Source organism: Hippopotamus amphibius, chromosome 4 (genome assembly GCF_030028045.1).
Source record: "Hippopotamus amphibius kiboko isolate mHipAmp2 chromosome 4, mHipAmp2.hap2, whole genome shotgun sequence".
NCBI lineage: Eukaryota > Metazoa > Chordata > Mammalia > Artiodactyla > Hippopotamidae > Hippopotamus > Hippopotamus amphibius.
The window spans coordinates 6,069,850-6,086,217 of record NC_080189.1 but is presented as its reverse complement, the minus strand read 5'-3'; the positions used below and the strand labels follow the sequence as shown (position 1 = coordinate 6,086,217).

General features: G+C 62.6%; 1 protein-coding gene across 4 annotated transcripts; it reads left to right on the top strand.

Moving 5' to 3' along the window:
• The first annotated feature begins 435 nt into the window (after positions 1-435).
• Positions 436-16,271, top strand: SLC4A2 (solute carrier family 4 member 2). 4 transcript variants are annotated; one of them, XM_057731176.1, is made up of 23 exons: positions 436-563; positions 3,551-3,664; positions 5,316-5,481; positions 5,650-5,891; positions 5,971-6,089; positions 7,620-7,852; positions 7,953-8,095; positions 9,611-9,791; positions 11,126-11,261; positions 11,342-11,507; positions 11,639-11,753; positions 11,878-12,062; positions 12,192-12,417; positions 12,566-12,781; positions 12,862-13,010; positions 13,136-13,330; positions 13,896-14,150; positions 14,263-14,352; positions 14,469-14,635; positions 14,972-15,225; positions 15,323-15,492; positions 15,779-15,952; positions 16,040-16,271. In XM_057731176.1, exons 2-23 carry the CDS (start codon positions 3,614-3,616, stop codon positions 16,118-16,120), a joined length of 3,714 nt encoding a protein of 1,237 aa, XP_057587159.1. In that variant the 5' UTR covers positions 436-563; positions 3,551-3,613; the 3' UTR covers positions 16,121-16,271. The 4 variants fall into 4 exon arrangements, with proteins under 4 accessions (XP_057587159.1, XP_057587160.1, XP_057587161.1 ...); XM_057731177.1 differs by having other exon boundaries at positions 488-507; XM_057731178.1 differs by lacking the exon at positions 436-563 and adding an exon at positions 1,035-1,244 and having other exon boundaries at positions 12,865-13,010.
• The last annotated feature ends 97 nt before the right edge of the window (positions 16,272-16,368 follow it).

Sequence of the window (16,368 nt, the reverse complement as noted above, 5' to 3'; positions counted from 1 at the left end):
GACTCCAGCCATTCGCTGCACTCCGATATCCGGAGGCAAGCGGGCTGGAGCACCGGGAGGGTGTCCCCCCGGCCCCGCCTTAGCAGTCTGCAGAGCCCGGGCCCACTGGAGTCAGCCAGGGTGTGGCCAAGGGCTGGCAAGTTGGTCACCGCCCTCAGCAGACGGAAGGACAGACAGAAGCTACCCTTGAAGCAGCCTTGACCTCATCCCTTAAGGAGTTGATTATAGATTTTTCTTGCGGCTTCTCTCTAATTGTCCCATGATTGCATTCTTGAGGGCTGTGAACTGGATGAAAACTGCCCCAAACAGCACTCCTCAGCGCGGGAACCAAAGTTGGTGCTAGACATTCGTTAATTAACTCGTTTATATCTGAACGTTTTCTGCATACACAGTGCTGTGCTTCACCCGGTGGCAGACTAAAGAAGCGAAACGTATATTCCTTATCTGGAAGGATTTATAATTTATTTGAGAAAACCAGAAGTACACACAGAGATCTTTAAATGACAGGTGATGACTATGAATAGGATTCGAGAAGGGAGGTCACCGCAGGGAATCTCTCCGAGGTTCGTAAAGTCTAAGTCAGCTTAGGATAATGGGCATCCACCCCCGCCATCGCCCCTCTCGCGCCCCCCGCCCCGTCCTCCTGGCAAGGACAGGGGCTTTCTTGGAGGCACCGGGGACACTGGGGGGTGGGAGGCGGGGGCCGCCCGCGGGCGCGACAGAATGTTGACCCCGATGCATTTGTATTTCAACTGCCTCCGCCCCGAATTTTCTGATCATCTTTGTGCCTCCTTTTTCCTGCCTGGGATCCCCAGCATCAGGCGGGCTCCTTTCCGCCCAGAGGTGCCTCATGGGGCCAAGAGACGGCGTCCCCGGGGCGCCCGTGCGGGGAAGCCCGGGGCGGCAGCCTCGCGGGGCCGAGCCGGGGGACAGCCGGGGCGGCTTCCTCGGCGCTGGACGGCGGGTGCCGCGCGGTGCCTGGAAGCGCGCCTCCGCCCCCGGGTCTCGGCTCCCACTCCCCGCCTCCCAACCCGCTACGGCGGGGCCGCGCACGGTGCGCCGGGGGGCGCGCACGCAGGGGGCTGGCCTGCCCGCGGCGCGGGGGAAAGTTGAGTTGGGAGAAGTTGGGAGCGGCGGGGACGCGCCCCAAGGTGGGCACGGGGGAGTCGTCGGGAGCGCGCGAGGGCTCCAGAGAAGGGGGAGAGACCCCGAGACCCCTGGAGCGCGAAGTCCAGAGGAAGCGGGTAAGCGGGGAGGTGGCGGAGGGGGAGGGCCAGGGCCGCGGAGGGAGGAAGGGAGGGGGAAGGAAAGGGGGGAACTCGGGACTCGGAGCGGGGAGGGAGTGGAAGTGCAGGAAAGGGCGGAGACTGGGGCGCGGGGAAGCGAGGTCTTGGGGAGAAGGATGGGAAGGCGAGCGGAGGGATTGCGGGTCGGAAGGGGGATCCTGGGTCCGCTTCTTAGAGTTCCCTAAAGTGAGGGTGCCGCGCCCCCTGCCACCAGGAGGGGGTACTCTCTGGGAGGCGCCGCCGGCCCTCCCAACTCCTGGGCGGACTCCAGACGACACCCCTCCCCTGCGACCCCCTACTCTACCCTTCACCCTCGTCCAGGGTGCCCAGCCTAGGAGCTGCCCCAAGCCTCTGCCCCGGATTTCGGAGTTGGGAGGCGGAGCCGGGAAGCGGGGTGGCGGGTCAGGTCAGAACAAGGGGTCAGGCAGAAGAGAGCGGCTGGGTGGGGATGGGAAAGACGAGCCCGGAGAGTTCGACCTAACTCCTAGGCGGCTGGCCTGTCTGGGTGGGGAGCTCTGTTCCGGGGTGGGGGGGGGGGAGGGAGGCGGCGCTGCCTGAAATCCAGGGTCCACTTTTTCCTCCTTCCTTCGGTCCCCACTCCCGCCAGCCCCACATCGAAGAGCTGTGGAATGTGCGGATTCACCTGGGGGGTGGTTAATGCCCATGTGGGGGTCCGGAGTGCTAATCCCTTGGGCAGGGGGAGAGTTGCTAATCTTCTGGGCCGGTCGGGGCTGGTCCCCGGAATGTGCTCCCACCCCGGATTATCGGCACCGATGCTCTGGACAGAGGCTGCTTTGTGTTCTGGGACGGCGGGGGAGGGGTCGAAGGGGGGGCGGAGGTAAAGGGGAGGAGGGGAGGAGGGGAGGATGGAGGAGCACACTGAGGGCACAGCCTGGGGTGGGGGGTGTCACCTGCAGGTGCCGGACACTCCTTCCCAGACCGGGTTTCCTCCCCCAGCGCTTCTCTCCCCCACACCAGCCTTGCCCTGGCGGAGGGCCTGCTAGGGGGAGGTGAAGAGAGCGGTCGGCTGAGTTGGAATACCGGCCAGGAATGTGTCCCTCCAGGCTCCCCACCCTGGACTGACCCCCAGACCTACATTGTTTGACCCCACACTGACCTGTCTTAGCCCGGAGTTGGCCCTAAATCCGGTAACCCTGACTCCCCCCCCCCAACGACGCAGTGGGGAGCTTCAGTCCTTTTACCATCATAGAGCCTTGGGTGTCCTGTGCACTCCGCCCACGAGAAGTGGGTACCCCAGGTTGCACTGGTCAAGTTCCCTAAGCGTCTCCGCTGCCCTCCCCCCACACACAGTGTCCTCCCCAGACACCCCTACAGTCACAGTCAGGAGGGCGTTAGCCCTGCCACTCAGATTTTCCTGGCCCGAGGCGTGGGGAGGGGAGAGGAGGGGAGGGGAGGGGAGGGATCCGGACTGCTCCTGAGGGCAGAACCTCAGAGTCTCTGTGCCCACCCTCCTCCCCGTCGTCACGTGCCCCTCCCCCATTATAAAGCTCTGCCCGGCCTGTGCCTGCTGGCCTCCCTTCCTCCTCCCACTGCGTGAGTGGAGTTGGGCTCCTGCCCCTCCCCCGGGGAGCCTCCTCCCCCCACTTCGGGGCTGGGCTTTTTTCAGAGGAGGGGGCACAAGACGGCAGTGCCCTTGCTTGCTGCTTTGGGCTCTCTCCAGAGCTCTCCTTCTCCCTTCCTTCATCCTCCTCCTGCCCCACAGGGTGTCTCACTCCCCCGGCACACCCCTCTCTGGTCTCGGCGCGCGGTGCCACCACTCGGCCACCGCTCCCACTGCTCCGTTTCTGGCTCGCCTGTCCTTCCTCCTTCCTCTGTGTCCCCTCCCTGATTTCTGCTGCTTTCTCTCCAGGTCTGGGCCTTGACTCTGTTCTGCCTGTTTTTTTTATCCCCAGCATCTCCCACCCCCTGCTCTCTCCCCCTCATTCTGCTCAGTCCCTCGGTCCTCTGGGGCCTCCTGTGCCTCAGTCCTTGCCTCTGTCTCTCTCTGTCCCTCTTTTTTCTTCCTATAAATAACTCTCCTTGCTTCCCCCCCGCCCCCCGGCAAAGGGCCACTCTGAGGCCCTTAGTAGTCCAGGAGGATCCTGTGCAACCAGGAGACCCCTTGTGGCCAACGGGCCTCTGTGAAGCCCCCGTGCCCTGCCCTCCCCTGGGCTGGGCGTGGGGGGCTGTGCCATGTTGGGGTGCCCCTGCTGCTCTGGCACCTCTTTCACGCAGTGACTGATACCCCCCCCCGCCCCCACCAGGTTATGCCGCCGCCTTGTTGCCCTGAAAGCCGCAGCTACAGCGAGAAGGGCTAAGATTCGGCCATGAGCAGCGCCGCCCGGCGCCCCGTCTCGGGCGCAGATTCTTTCTGCACTGTGAGTATTGCCCGCTGCCCCTCCGTCCCTTTTCACCGCCACCCCCGGGGCTCTGGCCAAGGGTGAGGGTCTGCATCAAACAGGGGCATGTGTGTCTGGAGAGGCCCTGGAGGGGAGCCTGTGATGGACTTGGGGGAGGAACTGCCTTCCCTCTCTGGGCCTTGCATGGGGCACCGGGACTGGGACAGGTATTGGTGGGAGCTCAGACAGCGTCCGGTCCTGGGGAGGGAGTTGAGGCTGTTTCCTGAAGCCCTGGGTGGCTGTTTAACCTCAGCGAGAGAGGAGCATTGGGAACCCTGGGTCTCTAACCCAGCGACCCCCCTCTGACTGGGTCTTAGAGGCGGGCAGCAGTCTGCTGCACCAGGGTTCTGGGCAGACCGCCCCGCCCCCGGCCCCACGTGCCACTCAGGCCCACCCCTCCTGGCCCCCACGTGGCCACTGCCCCACGTGTCCCCCTCCCGATTTTCCTGGGAGACTAATGATTAACCCCAGTGCCATAATCAGCCCATTATTGGTCACTTTGGCCCAGCGGGGCACGTGACCGGGAAGAGGCGGCGGCGGTCCCCTCCCCCTCCTTCCCGAGTTCTCCCCTGCCGGCCATGGACTTCCTCCTGCGGCCTCAGGTGCGAGGGGTCCTTGACCCTCCTCCCCCCACCCTGGGCTAGCTCCCTTCCCTGGCTCTTCAGCCGCCTTCCTCCCGCGTGCTGTTTCTGGTGAGAGTGGGGCCCAGTGCCTGGGGGGAAGCTGGGCTAAAGCTGCGTAGTGGGGGCTGGGGAGAAGCAAGCCTCTCACCCCTGCATCTTCTTGTACCCAGGATCCCTGCCACCCCAGCTGTTCCTGACCCCACCTCCCGGTCTCTCCAAGGCCCGCCCTTCTTCCCAGCCCACCTTCCCTCACTCTTCCTTGCTCTAGTACCCCTGCCCTTGGAGATCTAGATGCCCTTCAAGTCCAGAAGCTCTAGAGCAAATATTTGGCGGTGCCTGGAGCTGAGACTGGCCAGCGGGGGGCGGGTGGGGGGGCTGGACCAAGGCCGCAGGCAGCCCGCTTAGCGAGGCTGAGCTCTCCAGAGCGCCACCGCAGTCCAGCGCTCCTGCAGTATGACTCAGGTGGGGGCAGTGGGGGTGGGGGCGGGGCGGGGCCAGGCTGTGGCTGAGGGCTCCGGGCTCCGTGGGGGAGCCTCCGGGGGAGCGGGTGGGCTGTCCCTGCTGCCTACGGGACCTTTCCTGACAAGGTGAAGCGCCACATCCCTGTCTGCGAGCTGGGCTCTAGCTTGATTCAGACCAAGCCCGGCTCAGCAGCTCAGGCACCTGCAGAAGTTACTTTGCAGGCTCAGGAGTTGCCCCCAAGCCGAGGGGTGTGTTCACTACCGTCAGCCCTGTGAACTGCCCAGATCACACACCTGACCTTGACCTCCGGGGTGGATGCAAAGGATTTCTGCTGAGGCTTCACTGACTGGAATGGGCCCAGCCAGGCTCCTGATAGCCCAGAACCTGGGGCACAGGCTGCGGGGGAGGGTCTGGGTCCCTGGCGCTCGAGGGGAAGGTGGTCAGGGGAAGGCGGTCGGGGGTGGGGGGTACCGGATTTCTGCCGCTAGGCAGGGTGGGGTCTCGAGGAATAGCTCCCGTGCGTTCTCACCGCCCCTTCTTCACAGCCAGAGCCGGAGAGCTTGGGCCCTGTGGCGCCTGGCTTCCCCGAGCAGGAGGAGGGTGAACTTCACCGCACCCTGGGCGTGGAGCGGTTTGAGGAGATCCTACAGGAGGCTGGGTCTCGAGGAGGGGAGGAGCCCAGCCGAAGCTACGGGGAGGAAGACTTTGAATGTGAGAGGGCTCGGGGAGGCAGGAGCCGGCGGGGGGCAGGGGTGCTCTGGCTCGACTGGACTGCCCAGCCAGGACGGAAATGGGGGCCTGGTGAGGGGGCTGGGGCCCGGCCAACTGGGGGGGCGAGAAGCCATGCCCGCCGGCAGCCAGGCACCCTCCTCCCTGCAGACCACCGCCAGTCCTCCCACCACATCCACCACCCGCTGTCCACCCACCTGCCTCCCGATGCCCGGCGCCGAAAGACACCCCAGGGCCCAGGACGGAAGCCTCGCAGGCGCCCCAGTGCCTCCCCCACCGGGGAGACCCCTACCATCGAGGAGGGTGAGGAGGAAGAGGATGAGGCCAGTGAGGCTGAGGGGGCCCGGGCGCTCACCCAGCCGTCCCCTGCATCCACACCCTCTTCAGTGCAGGTGAGCGGGGCAGGGCTCCTGGCGACGTCTGCGCGATCCCTGGCCTGGCCTCACCAGCTCACACGGGTCCCTGTTCTAGTTCTTTCTCCAGGAGGATGAAGGTGCGGACCGGAAGGCAGAAGCAACCACTCCATCTCCCCCTCCACCGCTGCCCCACCAGGAGGCAGCTCCCCGGGCCACCAAAGGGGCCCAGGCTGGGTAAGTGCCCCCAAACAGAGACCTCCTGCGCCAGCATCAGTGAGGTGAGGTGGGGAAAAAAGCAAGAGCCTTGAGGTCCTCAGACGGGGATTCAAATCCCAGTCCTGCTGCTGGAACTTGACTTTGGATAAGTAACAATGTCTCTGCGGCCCAGTTTCCCCGGCTAGAAACCAAGAACAATAGAACTTTCCTCACAAGCTGGTCGCAGGGATTAAAGGGTGGTGTGAATGGAAGTTTAAGTGTGGCTTAGCCTGGCACGGAACAGACGTGCCATGTAAGCTGCCTGCCCCCGCCCCTGCCCCCCTCCATGGCTTCAGGTGGAGTAGCGTCCAACACTGGATCGGGGACTGGACGGGTGACCTCCAAGCACCCCCCAGGGGCCCGAAGGGTATGAGAGGAATAGGAGACCCCCTGTTGCTCTTGGGGAGCTGCCAGTGCACCTGGGCTGTGGTCTCATGAAATAGCATCAGAAAAAGTTACTGGGCCAGACGACCTGGTTCGGGCATTAATGTAGGTACCAGCAGGTGGTTGGAGTTTGGGGATGTTAGCCAGAGAAGGCTTCCTGGAGGAAATCACTTTGAACTAGGTCTCAAGGTCACTACTATCACCTCCCTGTTGTTTTCTGGGTGCCAGGCAGTGTGAAGGGCCTGGGGAAGTGAAGGGCGAGCTGCCCTGCCAGAGCAGCACAGACTTGCGGGGAGGCAGGCAGCGTGGATGGAGCTGGATCCACACCGGCCGTCTACACTGGGGGTGCAGGCCTGCGGGTGCCTGGATGGCCAGGAGGAGGTGGGGGAGCCTCCAAGAGAGCACGGCGTTGGAAAAGTGGGTCAGATGTGTGGGCAGGGGTGTGAGCAGAACCAAGGGCACAGAAGGTGGGTATTGGAGAAAGTCTGGCAAAGGAGGGTCTGGTCACCGGCAGGGGACAGGCTCGGAGCTGCGGGAGGGTGGTTTGGAACATGGCAGGGACAGGGACCCACTGGCAGTGGTAAAGAGAAAGGAGGCATCCCGGCTTGGAGGACGGGAGCAGAAGCTGGAATCTGTAAGGGACAAGGGGTTCATACCCTCCTTATGACTGTGGGGCAGGGGGTGGCATGTCTACAGTTTCAAAGGCCCATTTCCATGTACTTTACTCCATGTAGCTAGAAAGATGGGACCCTGTGAACCTTGAGTCCATTGTTAAGGGTGTGCCCAGGAGGGGAAGCAGGTCCCACTCTGGGTACTTTCCAGACGTCACTCTCCCCATGCCGGGGAAGGCTGCCCTCAGCTCCACTTTGCTGCTGAGTTGATGCTTCGGGGAGGCTTGTGTCACTGCTCGGGTGGCACAGCCAGTAAAGGGTCGAGCCGGATTGAAATGCTGCAGTCTGCTTCCAGAATCCTCACTCTTTCACATCCACACCTACCAAGAGTGGGGGATGGGGGGGGTGGGGGGGTGGGGGGAGTGGGGTGACCTTCCTGGGTCCCTCCTGGGTGGCTTCTGGCCGAGGGGGAGGGGCCGGCCTCCTCGGGCTCACGGCTGCTTCGTCTGTCCAGAGCCCTGGTGGAAGAGGTGGTGGCTGTGGCCAGTGGCGCAGCTGGAGGTGATGACGGAGGTGCCTCTGGGCGCCCCCTGGCCAAAGTGCAGCCTGGGCACCGCAGCTACAACCTGCAGGAGAGAAGGCGCATCGGGAGCATGACGGGGGCTGAGCAGGCCCTGCTGCCCCGGGTCCCCACGGACGAGAGCGAGGCCCAGACGCTGGCCACAGCCGACCTAGACCTCATGAAGAGTGAGTGCTGGGCCTGGGCCTGGGCCTAGCCCGGAGCTGGGGGAGCGGGGGTGGGGTGAGAGAAAGGGGCCCTTGACCCAGCCCTTCCACCCCCCCACAGGTCACCGATTTGAGGACGTTCCTGGGGTACGGCGACACCTGGTGCGGAAGAATGCCAAAGCATCTGTGCAGAGCGGCCGGGAAGGGCGAGAGCCTGGCCCCACGCCTCGGGCCCGGCCCCGGGCCCCCCACAAGCCCCACGAGGTAATTTCTCTGCTTCATGGTCTTCCATCACCTCCCCATCCATCTTCTCACCACAGCCCCCGCCCCCTCTCCGACCAGCAGGAACCTCGGGCACCAGGGCGGCCGTGTACGGTTTTGAAGGTTGTACACGGCACACAAGTGCCATGTACACATCTCCGACAGTGTTGTTTTTTTATTGACATATAGTTAATACACACTATTATGTTAGCCTCAGGTGTACAACAGAACAATTCAACGTTTAAACATATTTTGAAATGTTCACTACAGTAAGTCCAGTAGCCGTCTGTCCCCAAACAGTTATTATGGTATTACTGACCTGCCGTTGCTGATGTGGGTGTTACAGTTCTGGTTTCACTTTAGACACGTCGACTGCTCTCTCACAGCCATCTTCTGGCAGCTGGCAGTGAGGTGTCAGGGCGGCTTTGTGGAGCCCCGCACTTCATTTTTCAGAATCCAGTCACCTCTGCGCTCACCCACTTCACAGCCTGTGAAGATGACGGCCCAGGTGGCATCAGCTGTAAATCAGGGGCAGTGACTGGCCAAGGCCACTCAGTTACTTAGTGACGTTGCCCATCTTAGACTCCAGGGCTCTGGTCCTGAACCCTGACCCTTCCAGTGGATTTTTTGGTAACCTTTTTGTTGTGGTTGAAGAGACACAGTACACAGTACACAGTAACCGAGTACACTCGGGTTAAGTGTACAGCTCCGTGACACTTTGCACATGTAAACACCTGGCCAGCCCTACCCAGATATAGGACCTTTCCCACACTCAGTTCCTTCAGGCCTCTGCCTAGGCAGCACCGCTCTCCTGTCACTCTCAGTTAGTTTTGCCAGTTCTTTTTTTTTTTTTTTTTAAGGTTGCTTTTTATTTTATTTGTTCGTCTTGAGAGAGAGGGAACTTTTTGCCAGTTCTTGAATGCATATAAATGAATCCTACAAAATTCCAGTGTCGGACTTCCCTGGTGGTCCAGTGGTTAAGACTCTGTACTGCCAATGAAGGTGGCATGGGTTCGATCCCTGGTCGGGGAAGTTCTGCATACTGCTCGGCGAGGCCAAAAAAAAAAATTCCAGTGTGTGTATGTGTATTCGCATGTGGTAACTGTTCCTCAAACACTCTGGGTCAGGTGCCGTGCTAAATGTTTGATACGCTTTTTCTTTTAGCCCTCATTAGAGCTCCCTTTTTTTCTTTTTTTAATTGGAGTATAGTTGATTTACAATGTTGAATTCATTTCAGGTGTACAGCAAAGTGATTCAGTTAAACGTACATACGTATCTATTCTTTTTCAGATCCTTTTCCCTTGTAGGTTATCGCACAATATTGAGTGTAGTTCCCTGTGCTGTGCAGTAGGTCCTTCTTGGCCCATTAGAGCCCTTTGAGGTGGGTGGTATTACTCGCATCTTACAGGCGAGGGAGAGTCTCAGATGGGCTAGTGCCTCGCCCAGGCTCCATACCTGTGCCCTGTGCCCTCCAGGGTCACAGGCCCCTCCTGCCACACCCTCTCATCTCACCCCAAGGTGTTTGTGGAGCTGAATGAGTTACTGCTGGACAAAAACCAGGAGCCTCAGTGGCGGGAGACGGCACGCTGGATCAAGTTCGAGGAGGATGTGGAGGAGGAGACAGAGCGCTGGGGGAAGCCCCACGTGGCCTCCCTCTCATTCCGCAGCCTCCTGGAGCTGCGCCGGACCCTGGCCCACGGTAACCCGCCCCCGCCCCCATCCTCGCCCCAGGAAGTCCCTTTACCTGAGCCTGTCCTCTGAGGACCAAATGGTCCCACGTTTGTCTTGAGCAACAGGGTGTGTAATGTCGCCAGAGCCCAGGAGGGAGCATCTCCTGTCATGATGTCACCTCTCACGATGCCTGCCGTTCCTCGGGCTCTGTCGTTGGGTGATTGCAGGGCAGGACTGACCCTCCTCTCTTGTCTGGCATCTTCAGCAAGCAGCTTCTCTAAGTGATATTTTCAGATAACTGAAGCTGGTATGTTTTGGATGCTACAATGTTATTAAACCGTTTTGGTGAATCGCTTTCTGAAATTCTAGAGATTCTGGGGAATGTGACCTAACCTGTAGGGCTGTGTAAACTTGGCTGCATGAGCACAGATGGAGGATTCCCGAGCTCTGTGTCTGATGTTTGCTTGTTTCCTCCTTCCTGTTGGGGAATCGCTCCCAGGCGCTGTCAGCAAGCCTGCTTCTAAGCAGCTGAGGACTCAGAAACCTGCTGTCAGAACTGTTTCCAGACTAGGAGTAGCTAGGCTCTGAGTGAGGCTTGAGGGCTTTGGGTAAGGTGCCGAAGTGCAGGTGCTTTATCGCTGGGCTTTGCGATCTCAGTTTTGGCTGCTCGGGGGCCTTTGGTTCTGTTTGTTCTTTAGTTCTGTGTTCCTGTGAGTTGACCTTGATGGGAAAATAACCTGATGACTTTTGAAAGGACCTTCATTTCTATATGAGATGGCAGTTCAGAGCAGTGACGGGGTGGCGGGGAGAGATCTAGAAACTGTCCTTGAGCAGCTGCTAGACTTGGGGACGACAAGGAGCCCAGGGTGGAGGGGTAATCTTCAGATGGCTCCAGGGCTGCCATGGGGACGAGGCCACAGACCGGCTGTGTCTTGCTCCAGAGGGCAGAGCTGGGACCCTAGAGTGGAGGTCAGGGGAGGCAGCGTGCTCAGAGGAGGAACTTTCTGGCAGCGAAGTGCAGTCTAGCCCGAGGGGATGGCCTGGGGCACTTCCTGCTACGTGCTTCTTGGAAGGGGTATCTGGGCAGGGCCCGGCCCAGGTGGCCTCTGATAGCCACGGTTCCCTGGCCTCTGCTGAGCCCCACAGCATTCCTCGGGGGAGAGGGGGTTGGAAGAAACACGTCAGAGAGGTGGTGGGATTGGACCTCAGGCGGAGCTGGGCCCTGCTCCCCGGTTTCCGGGCTGGTGCCCGTCCCTGGGCTGTGCTTCCTCGGCTGTCCTCACCCTGGCGCTCCCTCCTCCCCCCCACCCCCCTCTTGTCTTGCCTGGGGATGAGAGCCTCTCCATGTTGCATTTATTCTAGGGGCCGTGCTCTTGGACCTGGACCAGCAGACCCTGCCTGGCGTGGCCCACCAGGTGGTGGAGCAGATGGTCATCTCTGACCAGATCAAAGCCGAGGACAGAGCCAACGTGCTGAGAGCCCTGCTGCTGAAACACAGGTGAGGCCCCGCCCACCTGCCTGCCTATCCCCAGCGCCCTCTGCCACCCCTCCTCACCTCCCTGCCTGCTGCCCCGCCAGCCACCCAAGTGACGAGAAGGACTTCTCCTTCCCCCGCAACATCTCGGCCGGCTCCCTGGGCTCCCTGCTGGGGCATCACCATGGCCAGGGGGCCGAGAGCGACCCCCACGTCACCGAGCCTCTCATCGGAGGTGTTCCCGAGACCCGGCTGGAGGTGGAGCGAGAGGTGAGGGGAGAAAGGGGCCCTGCCTGGGTCAGGCCCGGCTGCCGCAGGGGCTGCAGGACCGCCAGCGCGTAGGGCGGGAAGCTGCAGGGGGAGGGCTGGCCAGGCTAAGCCCTGCTCTCCTGCATCCCCAGCGCGAGCTGCCGCCTCCGGCTCCTCCGGCCGGTATCACTCGCTCCAAGTCCAAGCATGAGCTGAAGCTTCTGGAGAAGATCCCTGAGAACGCCGAGGCTACGGTGGTCCTTGTGGGTACGCGGGGCGAGTGTTGGGGGCAGGGGTCCGGGCAGCCGGGCCTGCCTCGGTGCCGCCCCTGGGCTGGGGGCTGGGCGGCGAGCAGCGCTCTGCTCTTGCCCACGCCGGCTGCACACCCTAGGCTGCGTGGAGTTCCTCTCCCGCCCCACCATGGCCTTCGTGCGGCTGCGGGAGGCGGTGGAGCTGGACGCGGTGCTGGAGGTGCCGGTGCCCGTGCGCTTCCTCTTCCTGCTGCTGGGCCCGAGCAGCGCCAACATGGACTACCACGAGATCGGCCGCTCCATCTCCACCCTCATGTCCGACAAGGTCAGCCGCTCCCTGCCGGGCCTCGTGCCCCAGAGCCCACCTGGGATGCCCCCGCTTCGCGCCCAGCCCCGCTCCAGGCCCCTTGGCCCTCGTCCTGCATCCTCACGCATCCCGGTCCTGCTTTGGCAGCAATTCCACGAGGCAGCCTACCTGGCAGACGAGCGGGAGGACCTGTTGACCGCCATCAACGCCTTCCTGGACTGCAGCGTGGTGCTGCCGCCCTCGGAGGTGCAGGGCGAGGAGCTGCTGCGGTCCGTCGCTCACTTCCAGCGCCAGATGCTCAAGAAGCGAGAGGAGCAGGGCCGGCTGCTGCCCCCGGGGGCTGGGCTGGAGCCCAAGTCGGCCCAAGATAAGGGTACGGGCCAGTGCAGACCGGAGGCCAGGCCTGGGCTGCCCGGGTGCGGCTTGGGGGTGAGGGTGGAGGTGGTGAGTCATATGCGGAGGCGAGCGGGGCGGGAGCAAGTGGGCTGTGACGGGCGCCCTGATGGAGGCCTGGGTTGCAGCGCTCCTGCAGATGGTAGAGGCGGCAGGTGCAGTGGAAGACGATCCCCTTCGACGGACAGGCCGGCCTTTTGGGGGGTTGATCCGAGATGTGCGGCGCCGCTATCCCCACTACCTGAGCGACTTCCAAGACGCGCTCGACCCCCAGTGCCTGGCCGCTGTCATCTTCATCTACTTCGCGGCCCTGTCTCCTGCCATCACCTTCGGGGGGCTGCTGGGTAAGGAGAGGCTTCAGGGCGGGGTGGGGAGCGCCCGGCCCCCCCGCCGCCAGGCCCTGAGCTGGTTCCTGCCGCCCTAGGAGAGAAGACGCACGACCTGATTGGGGTGTCAGAGCTGATCATGTCCACGGCGATCCAGGGGGTCATCTTCTGCCTGCTGGGGGCCCAGCCGCTGCTGGTGATCGGCTTCTCGGGGCCCCTGCTGGTCTTCGAGGAGGCCTTCTTCTCGGTGAGCGGCCACAGGCTGCCCCGGCCATTCTTCTGGCCCCGCTCAGCTCCCCACCCCTCGTCCCCCAGCACTCCCGCCTCCACCCGCCCCGGGCTTCGAACCTGACTGCCCCCCGCCCGCCCCAGTTCTGCAGCAGCAACAACCTGGAGTACCTGGTGGGCCGTGTGTGGATTGGCTTCTGGCTGGTGTTGCTGGCCCTGCTCATGGTGGCCCTGGAGGGGAGCTTCCTGGTGCGCTTCGTCTCCCGCTTCACCCAGGAGATCTTTGCCTTCCTCATCTCCCTCATTTTCATCTACGAGACCTTCTACAAGCTGGTTAAGGTAGGCGGGCCTGAGGGGACCTGGCCCGGAAGGGAGCCTGCCGGCCGGGCTGCCCCACTGAGCCCGGGCTGGTCCTCCCTCCTGCCCCCTCAGGCCCACCCTCCCTGTCGCCAACATACACACCAGGGCTTCAGATCAGTCTTAAAGACTCACATGTTTTTAATAACAAAGGTAACACGTGCTTTTGTCAAAGCAGCAAACAATCCAGCATGTCAAAGGGAAAGCCTCCCAAGATGAGAGACACGGTCACGGTTTGGGCATCAAACCCACGTCTGTGTCTATGTCAGTGTCAGGATCAGAAGACGACGTGCCCCAGGGTCCGCCGGGCTCCACGTGCTGCTCCTCCAGGCCTGGCTGGAGCCTCGTTCGCAGCTGCCTTCCCGAATCAGACCAGCCGCTCTCTTAGTCCCCGGCTGTCTTGTGCTCACATTGGTGACCGCGGTCATTTTCTTAATCAAGACAACCTCCTTGAGGGCAGGCCAGCCACCCCGGCTCCATCTGTCCCACTCAGCACACAGCTGGCTCTCGCCAGTTAGGCTGATGGAACCCATTGTCCTCTCCCCAGATCTTCCAGGAACACCCCCTCCACGGCTGTTCCGTCTCCAACAGCTCCGAGGCAGACAGTGGTGAGAACGCCACCTGGGCCAGGGCAGGAGCCAGGCCGGGGCCGAGGAACGAGAGCGCAGCTGGGCCATCCGGGCGGGAGAGGCCCCGGGGCCAGCCCAACACCGCCCTGCTGTCGCTGGTGCTCATGGCCGGCACCTTCTTCATCGCCTTCTTCCTGCGCAAATTCAAGAACAGCCGGTTCTTCCCTGGCCGGGTGTGTGGGCCGGCGGGCCTGCGGGGGGCGAGAGCTGGGCACGGGAAGGGGGCGACTCGGCGTCAGGGCTGGAGGGAGGCGTGGGGCCTCTGAGCGTGGCGCCTGCCCGCAGGTGCGGCGCGTGATCGGGGACTTCGGGGTGCCCATAGCCATCCTCGTCATGGTGCTCGTGGACTACAGCGTCGAGGACACTTACACCCAGGTACGGCGGGGCCCCGCAGCCGCGAGCAGGCGCCCTCAGCACCCACCCTGCCCGGTGCAGCTCGGGGCACTCCCTCCAGGGTTCACCCGTCCCTGGCCCCACCCTCTGCCCTGCAGAAGCTGAGTGTGCCCAGTGGATTCTCAGTGACAGCCCCGGAGAAGCGGGGCTGGGTCATCAACCCCCTGGGGGAGAGCAGCTCCTTCCCCGTGTGGATGATGGTGGCCAGCCTGCTGCCCGCCATCTTGGTCTTCATCCTCATCTTCATGGAGACGCAGATCACCACGTGAGTGGTCCTGGCGGAGGGGCGTGGGGTACAGACAGGGACGACCTACTGTGTGGAGGGGCTGGTGCCCCCGGCAGGCTGGCTGCTGGAGTTTACACTGTAGGCAGCAGGAATCCCACTGATGTTTGCTCGGATGGGCACAGTGCAGGCTGGGAGCTGTCCAGGAGGGTGGGGAGGGCCACTCGGCCCCGTGATGGAACCCTCGTCCTGATGGAAGGGGCAGGGACCACCAGGTTCCAAAAACAGACGGAGGTGACCGGGTACTCAGGAAAGACATGGCTGTCTGCTGAGCTGGGCCCGGGGCCCTGGGACTCAGCGCGTGCCTGTCCCGCTCAGGCTCATCATCTCCAAGAAGGAGCGCATGCTGCAGAAGGGCTCCGGCTTCCACCTGGACCTGCTGCTCATCGTGGCCATGGGCGGCATCTGTGCCCTCTTTGGCTTGCCCTGGTTGGCTGCTGCGACCGTCCGCTCCGTCACACACGCCAACGCGCTCACTGTCATGAGCAAGGCTGTGGCACCCGGGGACAAGCCCAAGATCCAGGAGGTCAAGGAGCAGCGGGTGACGGGGCTGCTGGTTGCCCTGCTTGTGGGTATGTTCACTTCTCGCACCCAGCCTTCCCGGGGGGTCTTGGGGCCACTGGGGGTGACGCGCCGGGGCCAGCTGCTTCCCCTCTTCCTCCTCCCCAGGCCTCTCCTTGGTCATCGGGGATCTGCTGCGGCAGATACCCCTGGCTGTGCTCTTCGGGATTTTCCTGTACATGGGCGTCACCTCCCTGAATGGCATCCAGTTCTATGAGCGGCTGCATCTGCTGCTCATGCCGCCCAAACACCACCCGGACGTCACCTACGTCAAGAAGGTGAGACCCGGCTCGGAAGGGCCCCATGCCTCTGTCCCCTCCCGGTCTGTGTGGGTCACCCTCCAGCCCCTCATCTGCCCACTCTGGCCGGCCACCATTCAGCCCGTGCAGACCCAGCTCAGGTAAGCACCCAAGAAGGCACTTCCCTCCCACCCCCGTGGAGGGGAGAGGGGTCACTGTCCTCTGGACGTGGCAGGCCCTGACGGCCCTCCAGGGACCAGGGCGCTCAGAGGCTGGGGAGAAGCCTGCACTCACCTTTCTTGCCCGTCCCCACCTCGCCCCCCAGGTTCGGACCCTCCGTATGCACCTGTTCACGGCCCTGCAGCTGCTCTGCCTGGCCGTGCTCTGGGCTGTCATGTCCACAGCGGCCTCCCTGGCCTTCCCCTTCATCCTCATCCTCACGGTGCCTCTCCGCATGGTGGTGCTCACCCGCATCTTCACCGAGCGAGAGATGAAATGCGTAAGGCCTCCGTGCTCCTCCCCAGCCCCGCCGGCCCCTCCGTGGTAGCGGTCAGCGCCAACCTTGCTGACTCTGTCCCCTCCACAGCTGGATGCTAATGAGGCGGAGCCGGTGTTCGACGAGCGGGAGGGTGTGGACGAGTACAACGAGATGCCCATGCCTGTGTAGCTGCTGCCTGGACGGACAGCCGAGGGACGGATGGACAGAGGGAACAGGGGCTGGGGATGCTCTCCCTATCCTCCTCCCTCATTTTTATTTAAGTGAATAATTTAAAGTCCCCTTCCCCCGCCCCGCAGTAAAGTGCTTCGGCCCCCACCTATCCCTGACTTCGCATGTGTGTGTGTGTGTGTGTGTGTACGTGTGTGTGTACGTGTGCGCGCGCAGGAGCTGGGTGTGAATGGCAAGGAGGGAGGTGG